At 49.2% G+C, this 18,966-nt stretch overlaps 1 protein-coding gene across 1 annotated transcript in view; it reads right to left on the reverse strand.

Annotated features, from left to right (window-relative positions):
- The window catches only part of SLC7A5 (solute carrier family 7 member 5), a 29,228-nt gene extending 17,845 nt beyond the window's left edge, over positions 1-11,383 (reverse strand). Inside the window, exon 1 of the mRNA XM_068203178.1 lies at positions 10,578-11,383. Coding sequence (XP_068059279.1) covers positions 10,578-11,160 — 583 coding nt within the window. The 5' untranslated portion in view covers positions 11,161-11,383. The remainder of the gene's footprint in view (positions 1-10,577) is intronic.
- Between the last annotated feature and the right edge of the window lie 7,583 nt (positions 11,384-18,966).

Raw genomic sequence — 18,966 nt, forward strand, 5'->3', positions numbered from 1 at the left:
ACGCACCAAAAATCACAAGGAATCTTTCAGTGGGATATATGGAAGGAATTCCTCCCCGTGAGGGTGGGCAGGCCCTGGCACAGGTGCCCAGAGCAGCTGGGGCTGCCCCTGCATCCCTGGGAACGTCCAAGGCCAGGCTGGACAGGGCTTGGAGCAGCCTGGGATGGTGGAATGTGTCCCTGCCATGGCAGGGGATGGACTGAGATGTTCTCCAAGGTCCTTCCAACCCAAACCAGTGAGTGATTCCCTTTTGCTAAAACAACCAACCAGATCCTCTTCCCAGAAGAGAAAAATCACAGAGAGCTCTGCAGCCTCACACTTCTCCATTGCACCCTTTACTTTGGCAGCAAGAGCTCTGAACAATGCCTGTGGTCCCTGGGACATGGAGTGGCACTGTTCCATGCTCCAAAAGTGGCATTGCCACTTTTTCCATTGGAAAACACTCCTGAGGGCTTGTAAATAAAAGGACTGACTGAAGCCCCCTCCAGCAGTATTTGCTTGCTAAGAAGCTCCTGCTGCCCACAAGTTGCCCTGTGGTTAATGCAACTACTGGGGTTTACTTCCAAACTTTTTTTGCCACATTCTCCCCCAGCTCCTCTGCATCCCACTCCTGCCAGTGTGACAATCCTGCCAGGAAAGGCACAGTCTGACCCAGGCCTTGAATAAAGCCTCTGCTCCTGGCTGGGCTTCACCTGCTGCAGAGCAAATAATGGCAGAGCTCTGCTGCCCTCACAAATCATTGGCTATTTTAGTGCCCTGCTCCCTTCCCCAGAGCCTGCTGCTTGTTATGGACACAGGCAGATGTCACTGAGGGTGACAGTGCCCACATGCTGGATGCCTCCCTCCAGCCCAGTGACCCCTCGCTGTCCCCTGGCTGAGCATTCACCAGCAGCTCAGGGAGGAGCAGATCCCCAAATCTCCTCCTGCAACTGGAGGCTTCTCCCTGCAGGATCCTTCCCCAGCTCCCTCTGCCCTCGTGCAAAAGCTCCTTCCCAGAGCCTGCAGCTCCTTTTCACAGGGGCTCTCGATCAGAGCCAAGCAGCTGCTCCCCAAAACATCCCAGTCCCTCTCCTGAGGGCGTGAGCTGGAGCTGCACACCCACTTTAGAGCCCAGAGCTGATCCCAGAGTGGGTGGGCTTGGAAGTACCTCACGGATCCAGTCCCACCCCTGCCACGGGCAGGGACACCTTCCACTATCCCACGGCGCCCCAAGCTCCACTCAAGCTGGCCTTGGGCACTGCCAGGGATCCAGGGGCAGCCTGTGCCAGTGTCCCAGGATCCAGCGGCTTCCAGGATCATTGGCTCCTTCCCCCACCCTCCCATCTCCAGGATCTGCTGCCATTCCAACACAGGAGCACCTCAAGTGTGGAGAAGTGAGAGCTGCATGTGTCAGGCAGGAAAGCACATGATCCGACCCATCCCACAGGGCTGACAGCCAGCAGTAAACAGGGATTGGAGATGGATTTTGTACCGTGCCCTTGGAGCCCCTTTGGAGTGTGGCTGGGACTGAAATGACCCTGAGCTGTTTTTGGGGAAGCAGAGCCACGCTGGGGTCACAGGACAGCACGAGCTGGGCTCTGGCCAGCAGCAGGGGTGAGTGACTGTGGTGACAGATCTGCCACACCACTGTCCCTGTGCCAGGCCCCTCCAGGAGATACGGGACAGGGTTCCCAGCCCCTGGAGCAGCCCTGTCCTGTGGGATCACAGCTCTGTCCCCACAGAGGGACACTGGGACACGTCTGCCTCTGGGAACAGGGCAAAGGGCCACAGTCAGCCAGCAGCGAGGAGGAAACACACAGCTTAACCAAGTGACCTTACAGTGCTACAGGGGACGAGGAAACAGGGAATGTCACCCAGCAAAAGTCCCAACTCAGCCAGTGAAAGCACCTCCAGTGAATCCTCAGGGCAGCGAGCTCTGGAGCAGGATTCCCTCTGACCAGCGATTACGGCTAAAATAAATCTGCCCTTGTTTACAGAGGGATATTTAGAGGATGAGCTCACCCGTCCAGAACCACGCTGCTGCTGTGGTGAGGACAGCCCTGAGAGGTGTGACAGTGACATTCCCTGCCCCACTGAGGCATTCTGTGTCTGTGACAGTAACTGCTTCACCCCCACTTCAACACTGATTTTTAAGGGCTGTTTTCCCTGCTCTGGTTCTACACAGAGTCCCCTGGAGGGTGGAGGTGAAAATGAAAGGTAAAAGTTCCTACACAGTCCCAGTGTCCGTGTTCAGCCCCAAAGCCCCATCAGTGCCAGATAAACAGACTCCCTGAAAATGAGAAAACACTTTGGGATCAGAGAGTAAACAGGGCTGAAGTTTCTGCCGTGGTCACCAGTCAAAGCCCTTCCAGTCACATTTCCTCTGCTTTGCTTTTCCCCCTTTACAATAGTATTTGTCTTTCCTACAGGAGCACAGTGGAGTTACTCCACTTCAACACCTCCAACACAGGAATGGCCAAGAGTCCCCCATTCTCACCCATCAGGAAGAATCCTGCAGACAGCAAACAGGATGGAAGCTTTTCCATAACACTCCAGGACAAATTCCAGTGGCTGCTGAGTTGTTCAGGAGGCTGGGATTTCTTAGGGCAGCAAGTTTGACTGCTTTGATCCCAGATGCTGCCCTGGCAGGCAGGGGCTGTGGGATCCTCCTGGCAGCACTCCCTCACCTCGGCTGAATCGCTCCAGGAAAAACACAGCAAAGCTGCACAGCTCCACCATAAATCAGGGCACTGATACAGAGAGCAGGCTGTGCTGCCCTCATTCCTGCAGTGTTTTCCTAAGGCTCCAGCCCCTGCCAGCCAGCAGCCAGGCAGAGCTTTGGCGTGACCCATCAGGCTGTGCTCGGGAATCATTCGAGGAACAAGGATTTCAGCCTGACCTGACGTGCCACGCCTGGCTGAGCCAGCAGCCCCTCTCCAAAGCTTTACCTAATTGGGATAATAAGTGTTAGAAAGCTGAAGGGATGGCAGATGGACAGGGGGTGACTTTTCAGAGAATCCCAGACTGGTTTGGGATGGAAGAAACATTAAAGCTCCTCTTGTTCCAATCCCATGGGCAGGGACACTTTCCATTATCCCAGGTTGCTCCAAATCCATTCCAGCCTGGCCTTGGACACTTCCAGGGATCCAGGGGCAGCCACAGCTGCTCTGGGCACCTGCGCCAGGGCCTCCCCAACCTCACAATAACAAGTTTCCCCTACGCCTAATCCAGCTTGGGTTATTTGTTACTCATGACTCTGGCAGGAGAAATCCTGGTTTTGCTCTCCAGATGCTGTTCATCCCTTCACCCTCCAGAGACTGCTCCAGCCCAGCCTCATTCCAAGGCCACTCAAAACACAGAGGGAAACTGGAGTTTCTAAATACACCAGCAGGTCTGGCTTCAATATTTCCCCTGTCCCGCAGTCCCTGCTGGCTTCAGGCATCTCACTGAACCTGCTCCACTGGCACTCACCTGCACAGCCAGGGAATTCCCCATTCCGGACAGGAACAAGGACAAACTGATTAAGGTGACACCAGACCCAGGACTTTGCCCACAATTCCCATTTTATGGCTGTATCCCTTTGAAGTCGCCTCCCAAGCTCTTTCCCAGACACAACTCCTAGAGGACAACAGGCAAAACTGCAGACAGATAAATGGATCAATCCCACCTAGAACACATCCACAATAAAAGCAAGGAACAACAGCTCCTGCGTGTCCGGGGAAAGGCAGGATGGGGAGAGTGAGGCTGTGCCCAGAGCAAACAGTGGGAATGGAGCTGGACACAGCTGGACCTGGCCTGCCACTTCTGATGCAACAGCCTTGGCAGCATTCCTGCCCAACAGGCACAGCTGCAGCTTTCCCAGGATAACAGAGTTGGACGAAGATCCAATTCCCACCTGGAAATGGCTGGGGGTGACAGGAGCTTGCTCAGCCCAAGATCCTCCTCAGCAGCTTTGCAGGTGAAATTTCTGGAATGAGCACAGGAATGAATTCCTGAGGTACTGGCACAGCTGCCTCTGGGGTCACACACACTTGCACAATGTCCCTTTTGTCCCTAATTTCACCGCCTGGGCCCGACCTGTGGTGCTGGCAGTGTGATTCCACGCACACCTCTGGAACATGGATAAATGTGTGCAAGTAGCTGCCTTTAAGGGACTAAACTCATTAACTTGCTCTTAATTCCCATGGGATTCCTGTTTGGGGTATCACAGTACTCAGTGATAACACAGCAGGTTGGGAAGTTCTGGAAAATAAAGGGAAATTGAAGGGGAAATAAAGAGAAATCCCCTCCATCAGCTTCCCTGCCGGGAAAACAAGGACTGTGAACTGCTCTATCATGCATGACTCTGTCTGTAACTCACATTTCCAAAGTGCCTGGCCCTTGCCACTGTCTCCCATTTACCATCTGCCACTGGGTGATGTTGATTTTCCCTCACAATTACTCCCAGAACAGCTCCAGCTCCTTCCCTTCTCCACCCCACAGCAAAGGCTGCTCCTTTCCCTCCACATGAAGTGCAGGTGACAGTTAATCCACACAGGACAAAGAAAAAAATAGGTTATACTGACCAGAGTGGATTAAACCCATGGGAAAATCAATTCACCAAGGCAAAAACACCCCACCAATTTTGTATTTCAGTGGCTGGGATGCCACAGTGTCTCCCAAAAATCTGTGGACTGTTTCCAACTGCACATTCCAACATGGGACAGGCAAGGTCAGAGGCAGAAAATGCTTTGGGATATTTCAACTTGGCAGGTATTAACTGAAGACTTTGGTGCCCTGCAAGGTGGGGAAGGGAAAAAGCAGAGGAAAAACTGCAGATATTTCTGCAAGGACAAATCCCTGGAGAAACTTAACACCCAGGGCAGTCAGTCTGGGAAAGGGAAAGGCCTGGGGGCACACGAGGCCGTTGGAAAGCTCCTGGCCCCAGAGCCAACTGCCTATATTAAAATCTACTGATAACAATCAACATCCCTGGCAATGCTTCCCAGTTCCCTTTTTATTCCTCTTCCCAAAAGAGCAATCAGGGAATGGGTGCATCAACAGACACGAAGGCAAACTTGCCCTACCAAGGAGTTTAAAAATGGGATCATCTCCAAATCTACCCAGAGGCCAAGAGCTCTGGATGTCCCAACAAACAACCCCAGGCACCCTGAGCAGGTCCACACCCCTATCCCATAATAACGGTAGGACACTGACACAGGAAAACTCCAAAGAATTCCTCGGTGTTGGGAGAGGTGGCTCCTGTCTAGAAGCAGGAATTGCTATTTTGGCTCCTTAGGAAGAAGGTTGTTATTTACTGTCAAGGTTTCCAGAGGACATGACACAGCAATTCCACCAAGAGGACACTTTACCTCAGGAAGACAAACAAAAATCAGGGAGAAAAGATATGGAAAAGCTCTTTGTCCCTGTTCCTCCCATTCCCAGCAAATAAACCATCCCAAACTAGCTACCTCCATGCTCACCTCACAGAAGCATCTTCCCAACACGGAGCAGCACCTGCTGCTGTTTTATGTGCACAGAATTCAGCTCTGCATCCTGGCTGGAAAAACTGAATTTCCCATCCCTTGGACTGGACCTGTGGCCACATCTGACCCTGGGACTATGGAACCCTTGGGATACTCTAAAAAAGTGATGCTGCTTTAAATGAGGCTGACCCTGGAGGGGTTTTCCACAAAAACCTTCCCAATTTGTTCATGCCAGAGGAGAAATACCCTGAATGATCTCAGTGATAACATAACTCATTCAAACACAGTAACATTTAGTGGGACAGTTGTTGTGAGAGCCAGGAGAAGGGTGCTGGAATTGCACTGGCTGCTCCCTGTGTGTTTCAAGAGCCCTCCAAGCCCTCATTGATTTCTGGAGAGTCCTGCGAGTGTCAGAGCCTGTTTTCATTAATGCTGCTCTAATTAAACACAGATTAAAAAAGCAACCTCAGCCTTGCAGCCAGCAGGGATTCCACAGACCCCTTCTTTCCTTCCACTCCACTCCACCAAGGCACTTTGCTGATGGAGCTTTAGTCCCTTAATCCACCTTTCTGGAGGAGGAAAAAGAAATCTTCAAAGCTTCACACCCAGCTTGTCGTGGCTGATTAATTAAAAGCAGCAATGCTGCAGAATGAAGCCATGTCAGGCACACAGGCCCTGAGCGTGTTTTGTGCCTGCTTTTCACCAGTTTACACCTGATGAGGTGAAAATCCACACACCTGTAAAAGAGCTGAGCCTGGCAGCAAAACCCTGATGTCAAATGAAGACACTCCTGCTTCCCACAGGATCTGTGATTTCTGGGTGGAATGCTGACACTGGATATTCCCTTCTGGACAACCTGGCAGCTACTCTTGCTTGGACTCCTTCTCTCAGGAGTGTCAGGCACTTCCACAGGAGAAGGGCTCTCAGACCTGCCTTCTGCTCATCCCTTCACTCTCTGGCTGCTCAAAACAGAAGAGACAAATGAGGAGCTCATCAGCATTCCCTGGAATTCCAGCCCTGCAGGAGGAATGCCCAACAGCAGAGCTCAGAAGCAGTGAAGGAAGTTTAGATTCAATTTTGAGGAAGATTAAAATTCCCTAGCTTTGATATTGACGTGTTGGGGTTATTAGTGCCAGATTTGCATATCTAATTAACAAGTGAGACACGAATTCAGAAGCAAACTGTCAAACTCCTCTGACACTGAGGAGCAAGAACAAAATTAAAACAACAGAATATCTTGAGCTGGAATGGATCCACAAGGATTAATTATCGAGCCCGATCCCAGTTTTCCACAGTGGAGCAGATTTTCTTGTCAGGAAAGCAGGGAATTCTAGAAGAAGCTGCGTGTGGCTCTCAGGGTGTGAGGATGTGTGGGATGAACAGCTCAGGCAATTGTGGAACACCAAGAACAAGCTCAGGGCTGGCAGCAGCTTCATTCCTGTCTCCCTGATCCACAGGGAATGAATTTAGTGCACCACAACCCAGACCTGGGAAGGTGCAAGCAGGAAATCTGCAAATTAACAGTGGGAAATGAGGCATCTTTAATAAATCAGTTTAACACTTTCCATCCCTGAGCCCTCTCTGGAACACACAGGGTGTACTGGTGATTTTCACTGATTTTTGTTAGGATTTATCAGCTTGAATGGAATAAATGTTCACACAAGTGGCAGCAGGATGGAAAGAAAACCTGAGCCCCTCACACCTGAGACAGAGCACAGGATCCAAGGTTTAATTCTTTGCCATGTCCAACATTGATATTGAAATGTAGATTATCAATTTGCAAATTAAGCACCTAATAACTGTCCCTCCAGCCACTACAGAAGGGGTACAGATGTTTAGATGAGCTCAGAAGCGAGAGAATTCAAATTATTCCTGTGTTTTCACACAAATGCACAAACTCTGTTTCCTGAACTTCCAATGTTTGTGTACCAAACACGGATGGATTTTGTGTTATGAGTTTTAAAGTATCAACAATCTAATCTCACAGGTAAAAGAGATGCTCAAGCTTCTGAACCACCCAAGTAACCTGCAGCCTGGAAAGTCTTCAGCCACACTTTTGGGGACCACGAAATGAGCCAGGCTAAGGATGAACAGCCTGACCCCTCCTGCTCCAGGAAGACTTCCCTGGAGTGGATTCCCAGCTTTTATCTGTGGCAAACACCACAGGCACTCCCAGTGCCCAAGAAAGAAGCCCTGCACACCAACTGTGTGTAGATTACAATCTCTAAGGCAGAAAATACCCATTTGTAGGTAAATTCTTCTTCCCACCCACCTTGTTTTCCTCAGCACCTCCAAAAAACTCCCTCTTCACACCATTTTCTCCTTTCACCCAAGCCTGTGATTTAGATTCCCTTAATGCATTAATTCACTCTCTGAAGTTCATGGTGGCAAATTCTGAACAACACATCATTTATTCAACTCTTCAACTGCAGAAAAGTGGAAACAAATAAATTTAGTTATTCCTCCTCTTACTACAAACTGTGCAGCCAAGTGCATTTCGTGCGGGGATACAAACTTTGCAAGGAATAGAGCTGGGACTGTTCTGCAAGGCTGCATTTTGGCTACTGTACTCCAGCCCCAGGTCCCAAATTCCTCTGCTGCTTCCCAAGCTGCTCTCCCCCATTTTGAGGTAACTCATTCATGTATGTGCTACAGCCTATGCACAAATAGGTCATTTTTTTCTACTCCAGAGCTTTTGAAAGGACTAAAAAGTCTCTCTCTGGGCAGTTTTTGTTTGAACAAAGCTGTTTGTGAGTCCTCACAAGTGTTGTGTGGCTGCCTGAGCCCTTGGAGCAGATTTATTCCGTTTATTGTTCCTGGGTCACGGTGTGGTTTTGGCACTGGGGAGATGAAAAGCTGATTCCAAAATTCAAAGTTCCAAAAATCAAAGTTGCCAAAAGCTGCCCTGCTGAAGGCGCTGCAGGATGAGCAAACCTCTTGGAGCAAAGGAGACAACCCCAAACTTAACCCAAAGCACAAACAAACCCAGAGCCAGCAGTGCAAGGGGGAACAGAGCTTAAAGGAGAAACACATGGGGATGATGCAGATTTGGAGAACTCCAAAGCCTTCCCTTGGCAGTTCAGGATAAAGGTTCAAGAACAAATTCTGCCGCAGGGAAATCCTAATTGCTACCAAAGGAAGGCTGGAGACTTTTCCTGGAGGAGCATAAACAGGAATGGGAGCTGGCTCCAAGGAGTTTCGTGCTGCAAATCCCCCACCAGTGAACAGATCCCAGCATGGGCAGGTCTGTTTAACCCTGCCCTGGGCTTTGAGCAATAAAATGGGAACAGAGACCTGTTTTGGGAATGATCCTGAAGATGAAGAGTCGCTTATGGTTAGAAACACATCCTCAAAGGCTTTGCCAGCTCTATCTGTGCTTGCACGGCAAAACTTTGCCATAAGGCAGCAAGAAAACCTTAAATAATATCCTAATTCCTTGGTTTTTCAGCAAGGAACACAAATGCCACGTGCATCCATGCCCCTCTCCTGTGTGTCCCTGAGGAAACCACAGTGCAGACCAGCAGCAAAGCTCGAAAATCATATTTCCAAAAGGCAACACACCCAGCAGCAGGACTATTCCCTGACCAGTTTACAGCTCTCTTAGTTAAATGATTACATTTCCCTAATGAACGCCCTCCACACTGTAAAAAACTTGGATGGAAACCCACATGCCTGCCCAGGTACCTTTCTATTCCTAAAAATTCAGCAGGGGACTGAGAAGTTTCAATCTTGCCTGAAGAAAGCACAACCCACTGCCATGCCTGTTATCAATCCTATAATTAGCCATAATTTACCTCCCAAAGCTGGCTCTGAGACATTTCCAGACAATATATCTTCCCATAACGACCACGTGCCGCAGCTTTGGGATGCCTGAGATCCTCGGAGGGGGAAGGAATCTCACACAATCCTAGGAAAGGGCAGCACCAACGAGCAGCTTCCTCCTCATCGCTCAAAATGCAAAAATATAGAGATCACCTGGCTGCGATTTTGTACAGTGGATAAATGATTTATAAAGCCCGCACAAAAATTAGGTCTTCTCCCAGTAAACATCTTTATAAAGGCATTAAATTCCAGTGGAGCAGAGCAGATTGAATGGGAAACGAGGAGGGAAGAGGCAGGGCATGGTCCTGTATTTAAAGGATTGGGAATTTGGATGGGGTGACTTTGCAGTCACCAGAGGAGCAGAAAACAGGATTTAAGTGGCAAAACTGCAGACCCCAAAAGAGCAGAGAGGAGATAAAAAGTGCATCAGAGAGATCTGTGTGCCCTGGCAGGGCTCTGTGTGCCCAGGCGGGCCCCACTGGCCCAGAATTCACCCCACCGTGACTGAACTCTGCAAGGCACCGCCCCAGAGACAGACACAACGTCTGCTGGCAGAAAGAAACCCCACAAAAGCAGGTTTTGAGCGCGGTATCAGCGCGCACACGGCCGGGAAATATCCCCTCTCACAGCTGGTGCTGAAAGCAGCCCAGGGGCGTGTTCAGCACCAGCTGCTGGTGACAGATAATTGTTATCCTCACCCAAAGCCGCACACCAACGTCCACGCGGCCCTGCAGAGCCTGGGGACAAGGGGGTTTTACCCTGCCCGGGCTCGGTCCCGTGCGAAAGCACAAGAAATCCTATTCCAGCTCCCAGGAAAAACACACGCTGCATTTATCACAAGCTGCTCGGGAATCAGAGAGCCTCACTAGCCCACAGCTGGCATTTGGAGAATTTTGCGCTCAATTTATTACGGGTGGGGCCACATTTTCTGCTGTGGCTATTAAAAGTAGCCAAAAAAAACCCCCAGGATGCAGCCAGCGTAGCACAGGAGAGATGGTGCAGACCTTTAGGGGAAGGTGATGGGGAGTGAGGAACCACGTGGAGTGGGACAGCAGGGACCTGCAGAGGGTCACTGAATCATGGAATGGCTTGGGTGGGAAGGGAATTTAAAGGTCATCCCGTCCCATGGGCAGGGACACCTTCCACGAGACCAGGATGCTCCAGCCTGGACACTTCAGGGATCCGGGGGCAGCCACAGCTTCTCTGAGCACCATGCGCCAGGACCTCCCCACCTTCCCAGGGAGGAATTCCTTCCCTAAATCCCATCGAACCCTCCTGCCTGCCAGCTGAACGCCACGAGCGGCTACTTACGGACACACAGACAGGCCACCAGCTTGGCAGCCTCGTCGGGCACAGGGCAGGTGGGGAAGATGGGCTTGAGCAGGTAGGTGGCGAACACCAGAGCCACGATGTACTGCGAGGAGGGCCGGATGATGAGCAGCTCTATCCAGAGCTTGAGGAAGGCGGGCAGGGAGCCGTACACCTCCAGCATGTAGGCGTAGTCCCCGCCGGACTTGGTGATGGTGGTGCCGAGCTCGGCGTAGCACAGCGCGCCCACGATGGAGAAGGCGCCGCACACGGCCCAGACCACGAGCGACAGCCCCGGCGAGCCGGCCTCCCGCAGCACGCCCGTGGGGGTGACGAAGATGCCGGAGCCGATGATGGTGCCCACGATGATGGCCACGCCGTTCAGCAGGGTGATGTTCCGCTTCAGGGTCACCCCCTCCGCCGAGCCGCAGGGCGATGGCGAGCGGGCACAGCCGTTTTCCTGCGCCCCTTCCAGCATCTTCTCCGTCGCCTGCTTCTCCTCCTCCTGCGCCAGCGAGGCGGCCGAGCCGGCGGGGCTCCGCTTCTTCACGGCATTGCCGGGGGAGCTGCCGCCGCTGGCGGACATGGTGGCGGAGCGGTGGGAGCAGCGGGCGCGGCCACGCCGCCACCTTCGGCCGCCCCTTTTGTTCCGGCGGCGGTGGGCCGGGCTGCTTTCCGGGGGGAGGAGGAGGAGGAGGAGGAGGGGAGCGGCAGGAGGAGGGCAGGAGCGGCGGGGGATGCTGCAGCGCCCCCGGGGTTCGCGGCAGCCGCTGGGTGCCCACTCGGGCCAGCACCGCTCTCAGCCCGGGCCCCTCCGACCGTCCCCGAGCCCCAGAAGGGGACAGAAGGAGGCAAGTGCCACCCCGCAGCTCGGCCCCGGGTGGCACTCGCTGCCCGCAGGGGACGGGTGTCAGCGGCGCTTCTCCGCCCTGCATGGGCGCTGTGCGTCCGGGGTGCTCTGTAAAGGAGAGTTCCTGTGGAGGAGAGCGCTTCCCTGTCTATGTACACACACACGTGTGTATGATATACTGACATGTGTGTGTGATATACAGGATATATGGACATACATGTGTGTGTGATATACGGGATATACAGACCTACATGTGTGTGTGATATACAGGATATACAGACATACATGTGTGTGTGATATACGGGATATACAGACCTACATGTGTGTGTGATATACAGGATATACAGACATACATGTGTGTGAAATACAGGATATACAGACATACATGTGTGTGTGATATACAGGATATACAGACCTACATGTGTGTGTGATATACAGGATATACGGACATACATGTGTGTGTGATATACAGGATATACAAACATGTATGTGTGTGTGATATACGGGATATACAGACCTACATGTGTGTGTGATATACAGGATATACAGACATGTATGTGTGTGTGAAATACAGGATATACAGACCTACATGTGTGTGTGATATACGGGATATACAGACATGTATGTGTGTGTGAAATACAGGATATACAGACGTGTGTGTGTGATATACAGGATATACAGACATGTTTGTAGGATATACAGGGTATACAGACATGTTTGTAGGATATACAGGATATACATACACATATGTATGATATACAGGATATACAGACACATATGTATGATATACAGGATATACATACACGTGTGATATAGAGGCTGTACAGACGTGTATGTAGGCTATACAGACATGTATGTATGATATACAGACGTGTGTGTAGGATATACAGACGTGTGTGTATGTATATCCTGCCTCTCCCAGCTCCCCCCAGCCCCATCCTGCCGTGCTTTTCCAGCCCCGTTCACGAGCACAGGGCAAGGCCCCAGCGCTGCATCACCCGCACCTCTGCAGAGGTGCTGCAGGAATCAGCCCCTCCTGGCAGACACCAAAATCGCCAAAAAGGCTTCTCTGAAACATTAACGAGTCACCAATCTCAAATCTGCCAGATGGCAAAGTCACCAAAATGCTTGTGAAACTAAAATATAAAATAATTCAGCCATCTGGCAGTCGTGCAGGCAAAAAAGGCAATGTGAAGGCAGAGGTTCTGCATCCAAGGAGAATCACTTGGGTACTACAATAACGCCCAAGGAGCCAATCCTTCAGCAAATTCTGATTCCCTCTTGCCCTGGTGGGAGGAGAGGAGCTCAGAGGCTCCAGCTCTGGTTGCAAACATTCCCTCTGAGGGTGGAAGTGGTACCTGTGAGGAGCTGCTTCCCAGGCAGTGTTGTCACACGAGGAGTGGTGCACGAGCTCCAAACCCAAGGCTGGCTCATCCTCCTGGAGCCCTCTCTGGGCACGGTTCAGACAGGCAGGAGGTGGGCTGGAAGGTTTTCTCCAAGAGAACTCCAGGGAAACTTGAGATGGATATTCTGGGGGGAAAGGGCACGTTTCAGTTACATTTCATTTCCATCACGACCACTTCCAGCCATTCCAGAATCCCAACCAGCCCAATCCTTGGAGCACTAATCCAAACCTGACATCTAGTGGCTGCTCAGGGGCTCAAACATCTGCTGCTGACTTTAGGTAAATATCCAAATTCTGGAAGAGAGCAAAGACAGAAATCACCTTGGCACTAAGCACGTTCCTCCAGTTCTCAAGGAGAAATGGGATCCTGAAGACACTGAAAAGACTCTGACAATTAATTAAAAATAAACCACCAAACATTTATCATAGGTTTTCTGTAACCCCAAAAGCCTTTTTTAAATTTACTAGTTTACCACTACAGGCCATTTTTGTTACTGCATTCCATAATTTATCCCAGGACCATGAAATCAGGAAAATAATCAGATACTTACAACATACGGGATTATCCCTGTGTCAGCCTTGTTACATCAGGATGCAGCAGACAGGACTGGGATTGAAATGAAGTATTTGCTTCAGGTGTTTTCAGATGAACACTCAAACTCAGTTATATAACTGTGAGAATAAAATAATTTATCAAGGGACTTACTTCTGCAGTGCTCCAGGAAGTTCCTCAAGGCCAATAATGACCTAGAACCAGGATCTCCTGAGCTGGAAGGGACCCACAGGGATCAAGTCCAATTGCTGGCCCCAGGAATCCCACCATGGGCATTTTACACCTGATATGAGCTCACACAGACATTTCCATGAACTCCCACAAGAATGGGACAGAGTTATCCCGTTCTAACTCTTCCAAAAGGGGACTTTCTTCTGAGGACTGGAAATCCCAGGCTCCAGAGGCCGTGGGACAGCAGCCACTGAACTGCCCTGCTCCAAGCCGACCTCGTGCTTGACTCTCTTGCAAAGTGTTGCATGGGAGTTCATTCTGCAACTGTTTTTCCATTTGTATTGCTGAGAAAACACCAGCCTGGCACTGGGGTGTGTTCCCAGCGCAGATATCTTCAAAGCACCTGCCAATGCCGGGTGTTGTTATCAGCCCGGCCCTGAGCATTACCTCTCCTCAGGCCCCCAGGTTCTTCCGCAGGACCTTTGAAGAGTATTTGATTATCCGATCAGCTCTCCATGTGCTAACACTCCGAGTCTGGCACATCAAAAGGGAGGAGGGAAGGAACGATTTGTCAGAAGCACAAACAGTGAGCAGGAGCAGGAGCAAATGGGCCATTTGTGAGGAGGGATGGGGATGTTTTGAACCAGCTATTTGGAAAAGCTGCCTCGATCCAGCCACCCTGCTGGCAGCAAATCCCCCGTTTCTTCAGCAAACACATCAGCTGTGTTGATTAAAGAGCTCAGAGCTGCTTTTCCTGGGTAAATGGAAGTGGTGGCAGCTTCTAGAACCATTAAATGGTCACAAGAACAGAGCTGGCCTCACTCCTAACCCAGGCCACTCTTTCTTGAGAGGAAAATGGGCTGCCCAGCCACCAGGACACTTGGGAAAGCTCCTAGAAACACTACCTACAATTATTTTAGGGGCATTTCTTAACCAGGACTGGAATCTCCTGTTTTTCCTATCAAAAGAAACTTCTTTGGATTAATCCAGCTAAACAAAACCTGTCTGGGTGACAGCTGGACTCCAGGTGTGGCTCAGCTGTGAGACAGAAATGAACACTTATTTCACCCAGTGTTCAGGAATCATGGGATGGTTTCGGATGAAGGGACATTAAAGCTCATCCAGTTCAACCCTGACACCTTCCACTGACCCAGGGTGCTCCAAGCCCTGCCCAGCCTGGCCTTGGACACTTCCAGGGATCCAGGGGCACCCTGAGTGAGGGCCTCCCACCCTCACAGGAATGATTCCTTCCCAATAGCTAATCTAAACCCACTCTCTCAGAACAACTTTTAATTGGTATCAGTAATTTGACTTAAAGGTTTTTTTAGGGTTATTTGATAGCATTTTTGTAGCCACAAGCACCAGCTGAGTCACACCACACAGCTCAAGGCTCAGTTTGATGACAGGACAGAGGAAGGAGCTCAGCTGACAGGCCCAGCTGAATGGGCAGTGTCCAGTGAAGGAGTTCAGGAAGGATCCTGAAAGCCTGGAATGCTGCTGGAGATGGCCTGTGGCATCTGGCGGGCGTGACCAATCATGGGATCCCCTTCAGCAGCACACAGAGCCCTTTGTGCTTTCATTCTCACACAGCTCAGCAGAGTCTTTCAGAGCTTGGAAGTACCACAGAACATCTGACAGCTGATCAGACTCGGCTCCTAATGAACTGGGGCATTCCCAAAGAGGAATTCTAATCTTTTTTTGACAGGAAATCAGACTTTTCTTTTTTTTCCTTAACTTGAAAAGTTTAATTACACAACGAGATACAGGCATGGGTTTCTCTGTTCCTTTATTGTAGTTGCACACTAATGTAACAGTGTAAAATGCAGCAGCTGAAGGGTTCTATACATTAGGAAAAATTCTGGGGAAGGGCCTGTATCCCAGGAAAACATAAAGCATTCCCTGTTCCAGGTGCTGTCTGCAGACAGTGATTTCAGTTATGATCAGAAAGGTAACACACATTAAATACACAACGTCATAAAGGCCACAAAAACGAGATGCACAAAGAAAAAGGAAAAGCCAAGATGTGCCAGGAAATACAAGTTAAAACGTCTCAAATGAAGGCATGAGGGGACCCTCCATCCAAAGCAGAATTCCAGTCCTCTCAAACCCTGTGGAGATCAAAGCAAGCTCCGATTCTGGAGCTTCCAAAACCAGAGGAGACCCTCCTGTCATTCCTGACAGAAAAGGCAGCACAAAAGTGGGCAGGAACACCTGAAGAGTGAAAGTTCTGGAATAGGGATCAAACATTCCGACCCCAGAAGTTGTCCCCACTGTGAAGGCACCCAGGACAAGGTGAGAGCAGCATTTCAGAGGAATCCTGAAAGGCAGCTGGAATCAGACCAGCACAGACCTCCAAACCTTCTCCTCCCTTTGCAGGGAGTTGTACCAGAATTATTCCTGTGACAGTTTAATTCCTGGGACTTGCTGCCCCAGGAATGCCTCCCAGGGCAGAATTTACTAATAAAGTGACTCTCATGCAAGGAAAATACAAATATGTGCTTTGACCCTTTTGTATTGTGCCACCCAAAAGAGCCCAAAGATTCCTTTTTAACTTAATTGTGCAAAATCAGCTCTAACCCAACAATCAAATCATTTTTCCACACAGAACCGAGAGAATAAGGCACAGGAATTCTATCCCACCTCTTGATTTAAACACAATTATTTTCCTAAAGTTTACATTCACAAGGTCAATAAAGTCATTGTAACAGAAAAGGTAGAATTGGAAAAAACAAACAAATGAAAAAACCTCAGTATGTTCATTTCCAGATTAATTCCAACAATCTGCCTGCAGCTGAGCTCCTGCCTGCCTTAAGGAGATGCTAAAACACGACACATAAATGCAGGACTCAAGAAACAGCAAAATAAATGTAACAAAATCCCTGTAAAACTTCTTTTTGTAGCACAGTAGAGTTATTTTTTATCTACATTAACCCTGTTTCCCGGTATTTGAAGTGATCAGTGCTGAAATTGGAATTTCTTTGTTTTATATCTGTAAAAACAGGTGTGATTTGATGGAAATATGGACACAGCTTAACTGTATCACTGGGTAATTCACTGTTCTCTAACAAAGCTTCCATGGCAATACTTGAACAAAGTAAATCTCTGTGAGAACTTTAAATAAGTCTCTGTGAGAACTTTTACTGGATCACTGGGAAGGGAATATCCCACATTCCCTCTGATGGATGCAGGGTGTTCAAAAGGGATTTACACATCCAGAAGGGAAAATCTAATTGAGTGGAGCAAACCATGGAGAACTCAGTGTGAGGTTGCTACAGAGCTCCAGAGCAGCTGAAGTTAAAACAGTTATACCCTGGCAGATCCCTAAAATAATCTGGTTTTGGGGTTTGTTGGGAAAGCTGGATCAACTGGCGATTCTTCTCAGTGGATCAGAGAAATCCAAAAACTCAGTGGAAATTACAAAAGCAGTTACAAAAGCTTTTTAAAAGATCCATTCATAAATGATAAGGAGATTGATGCATCTACAGCCCAGCGCTGCTGAGACAGCTCTGTTTTTAAATAAAAGGCAACATTAAGATGTCTTTGTATTACAATTTTTCCTATTAATGAGTAGAAAATATCTGAGCTTCTGCCATCTTTCTCCAGAGTCTCCTCAGAAAGTGTCTGCAAGAACAGCACTGAATAAATATCTCAGATTTAATGACTGGATCATAATTATTATATATTCAGGCAAAGAGTAAAATAATTCTTTTCCTGTTCCTTGGACTGCAGATATTCCTTCCAGCTTTGTTTTGGAATGTATCATTCTCCAGCAAAATCATCACTGATGTGGTTTTGTAGCCAAAAATCTGTGTGATGATGGCAAAGCCTGCAGAGTTCAACTGAGATCATGGAATCAGAAAATGATGGAATGGTTTGGGTGGGAAAAGACCTTAAAGCTCATCCAGTGCCACCCCTGACATGGCAGGGACACCTTCCACTGTCCCAGGACAATCCCAGCTCCATCCAAAGGGAGATGGCACAACCAGGATGGAAATGTTCCCCTAGGCGGGGAGGGCTTGGGGGAAGTGGTGAAAGCAAAGAGCTCCACTGAATTCCCAACAGGAAAAATATCCTACACTGGGATAGAGGGAGATTTCCTTCCTTTCAGCACCCAGAGTCACTCAGTTGAAGAGGCCACATTGCAAGGGACAAAGGCACAACTGTGGCACCAGAAAAACAGCCTGAGGTAGAGCTACTGAGGAAGGAAAAGGCAGGATTTGGGCACTCAGCTGGTTCAACATTATCTCAAACCCTTCATATCATCAGGGTCACGCTGAAAAGTGTTAAAGTGCTTTGAAACTGAATACTTGGACTTCAAAAAAAAACCACAGTACCAATTGGAAAGGTCTGGATTTAGCGCTGCCAAGCCAGGCTGTGGCTCCACTGAATCCCACCAGGAATCAAACAGAGGGAGGAAAGAGACTGGACCAACGGAGATCACACAAGGAGTTCACAGACAGAACTGCTCCTCATCAGAAATCTGGTGCAGGAATTTAATCTGCTAAATACAGCAGAGCATGAAGGGCCAGAGAGAAAGGTGCCTGAGGGAAAATTAGGTTTAGTAGGATGTGAGAGGTCAGTGATCCCTGGGGCTGCTGGACCACAGCACCTGGGAAAGGCTCGGAGCTGGCAGCTCACACAGCAGCTCTGCTTGGTCCACAAATCAATTCCAACCCCCACTGGACCTTGTTACCACAAGGTGCAATAAAAACAAACTGGTCCCCACTGCTCCTGAAGCTGGGTAAGTGTTTTTATAGGAACATACATCTCAAGGCAAAACTTTGAAGAGAGCATTGGTGCTCTGTGATTTACTGAAATAAAAGCCCTTTCTCAGTGCTGTCTTTTGTCCACACTCTCCTAGCACTGGTTTGAGGAATTGGTTTGGGTTTTTGCCCTCCTAATCCCACTGGGAGGGTCTTATCTAATCTTGCCTTCTGTTGATGTGATCAGTTTCCTGGGATCAATTGGACATTTTCACTTAATTTGCTGCTCTTGCCAGTCTTGAGGTACTGGTGAATTCTCTTCTCCTCCCTTCTCCTGAAAGATTATTAACACAAACAAAAGCTGCCAAAGCCAAAAGCTTCTACACTTATTAAAAGCTTTTAGAGAAAGTCTTCTGGCTCCTGGTGTAGTTCCAGCGGGCATTCTGTGGACCCACATCAAACACGGAATGTCATTTTTGTCCTTCTCCTCTCATCCAAGGAGAACGGAAAAAGGTAAAATGTCTCTGAGACAAGCTAGCTCCCTTCCAGCTCTTTTCCCAGACATCAAACAATTCCCCAAAAGGACCTGATCAGTCCTGTACTGATATCAAGGTACTGATATTTTTCTTTTCTTCCCACTTCCTGCTTCTTAACATTTTTCACCCAGGATTATGAATTCATGCAAGGCACTGAAAGAGTATTTGAAGAAA

This window comes from Anomalospiza imberbis, chromosome 12 (assembly GCF_031753505.1).
Source record: "Anomalospiza imberbis isolate Cuckoo-Finch-1a 21T00152 chromosome 12, ASM3175350v1, whole genome shotgun sequence".
NCBI lineage: Eukaryota > Metazoa > Chordata > Aves > Passeriformes > Viduidae > Anomalospiza > Anomalospiza imberbis.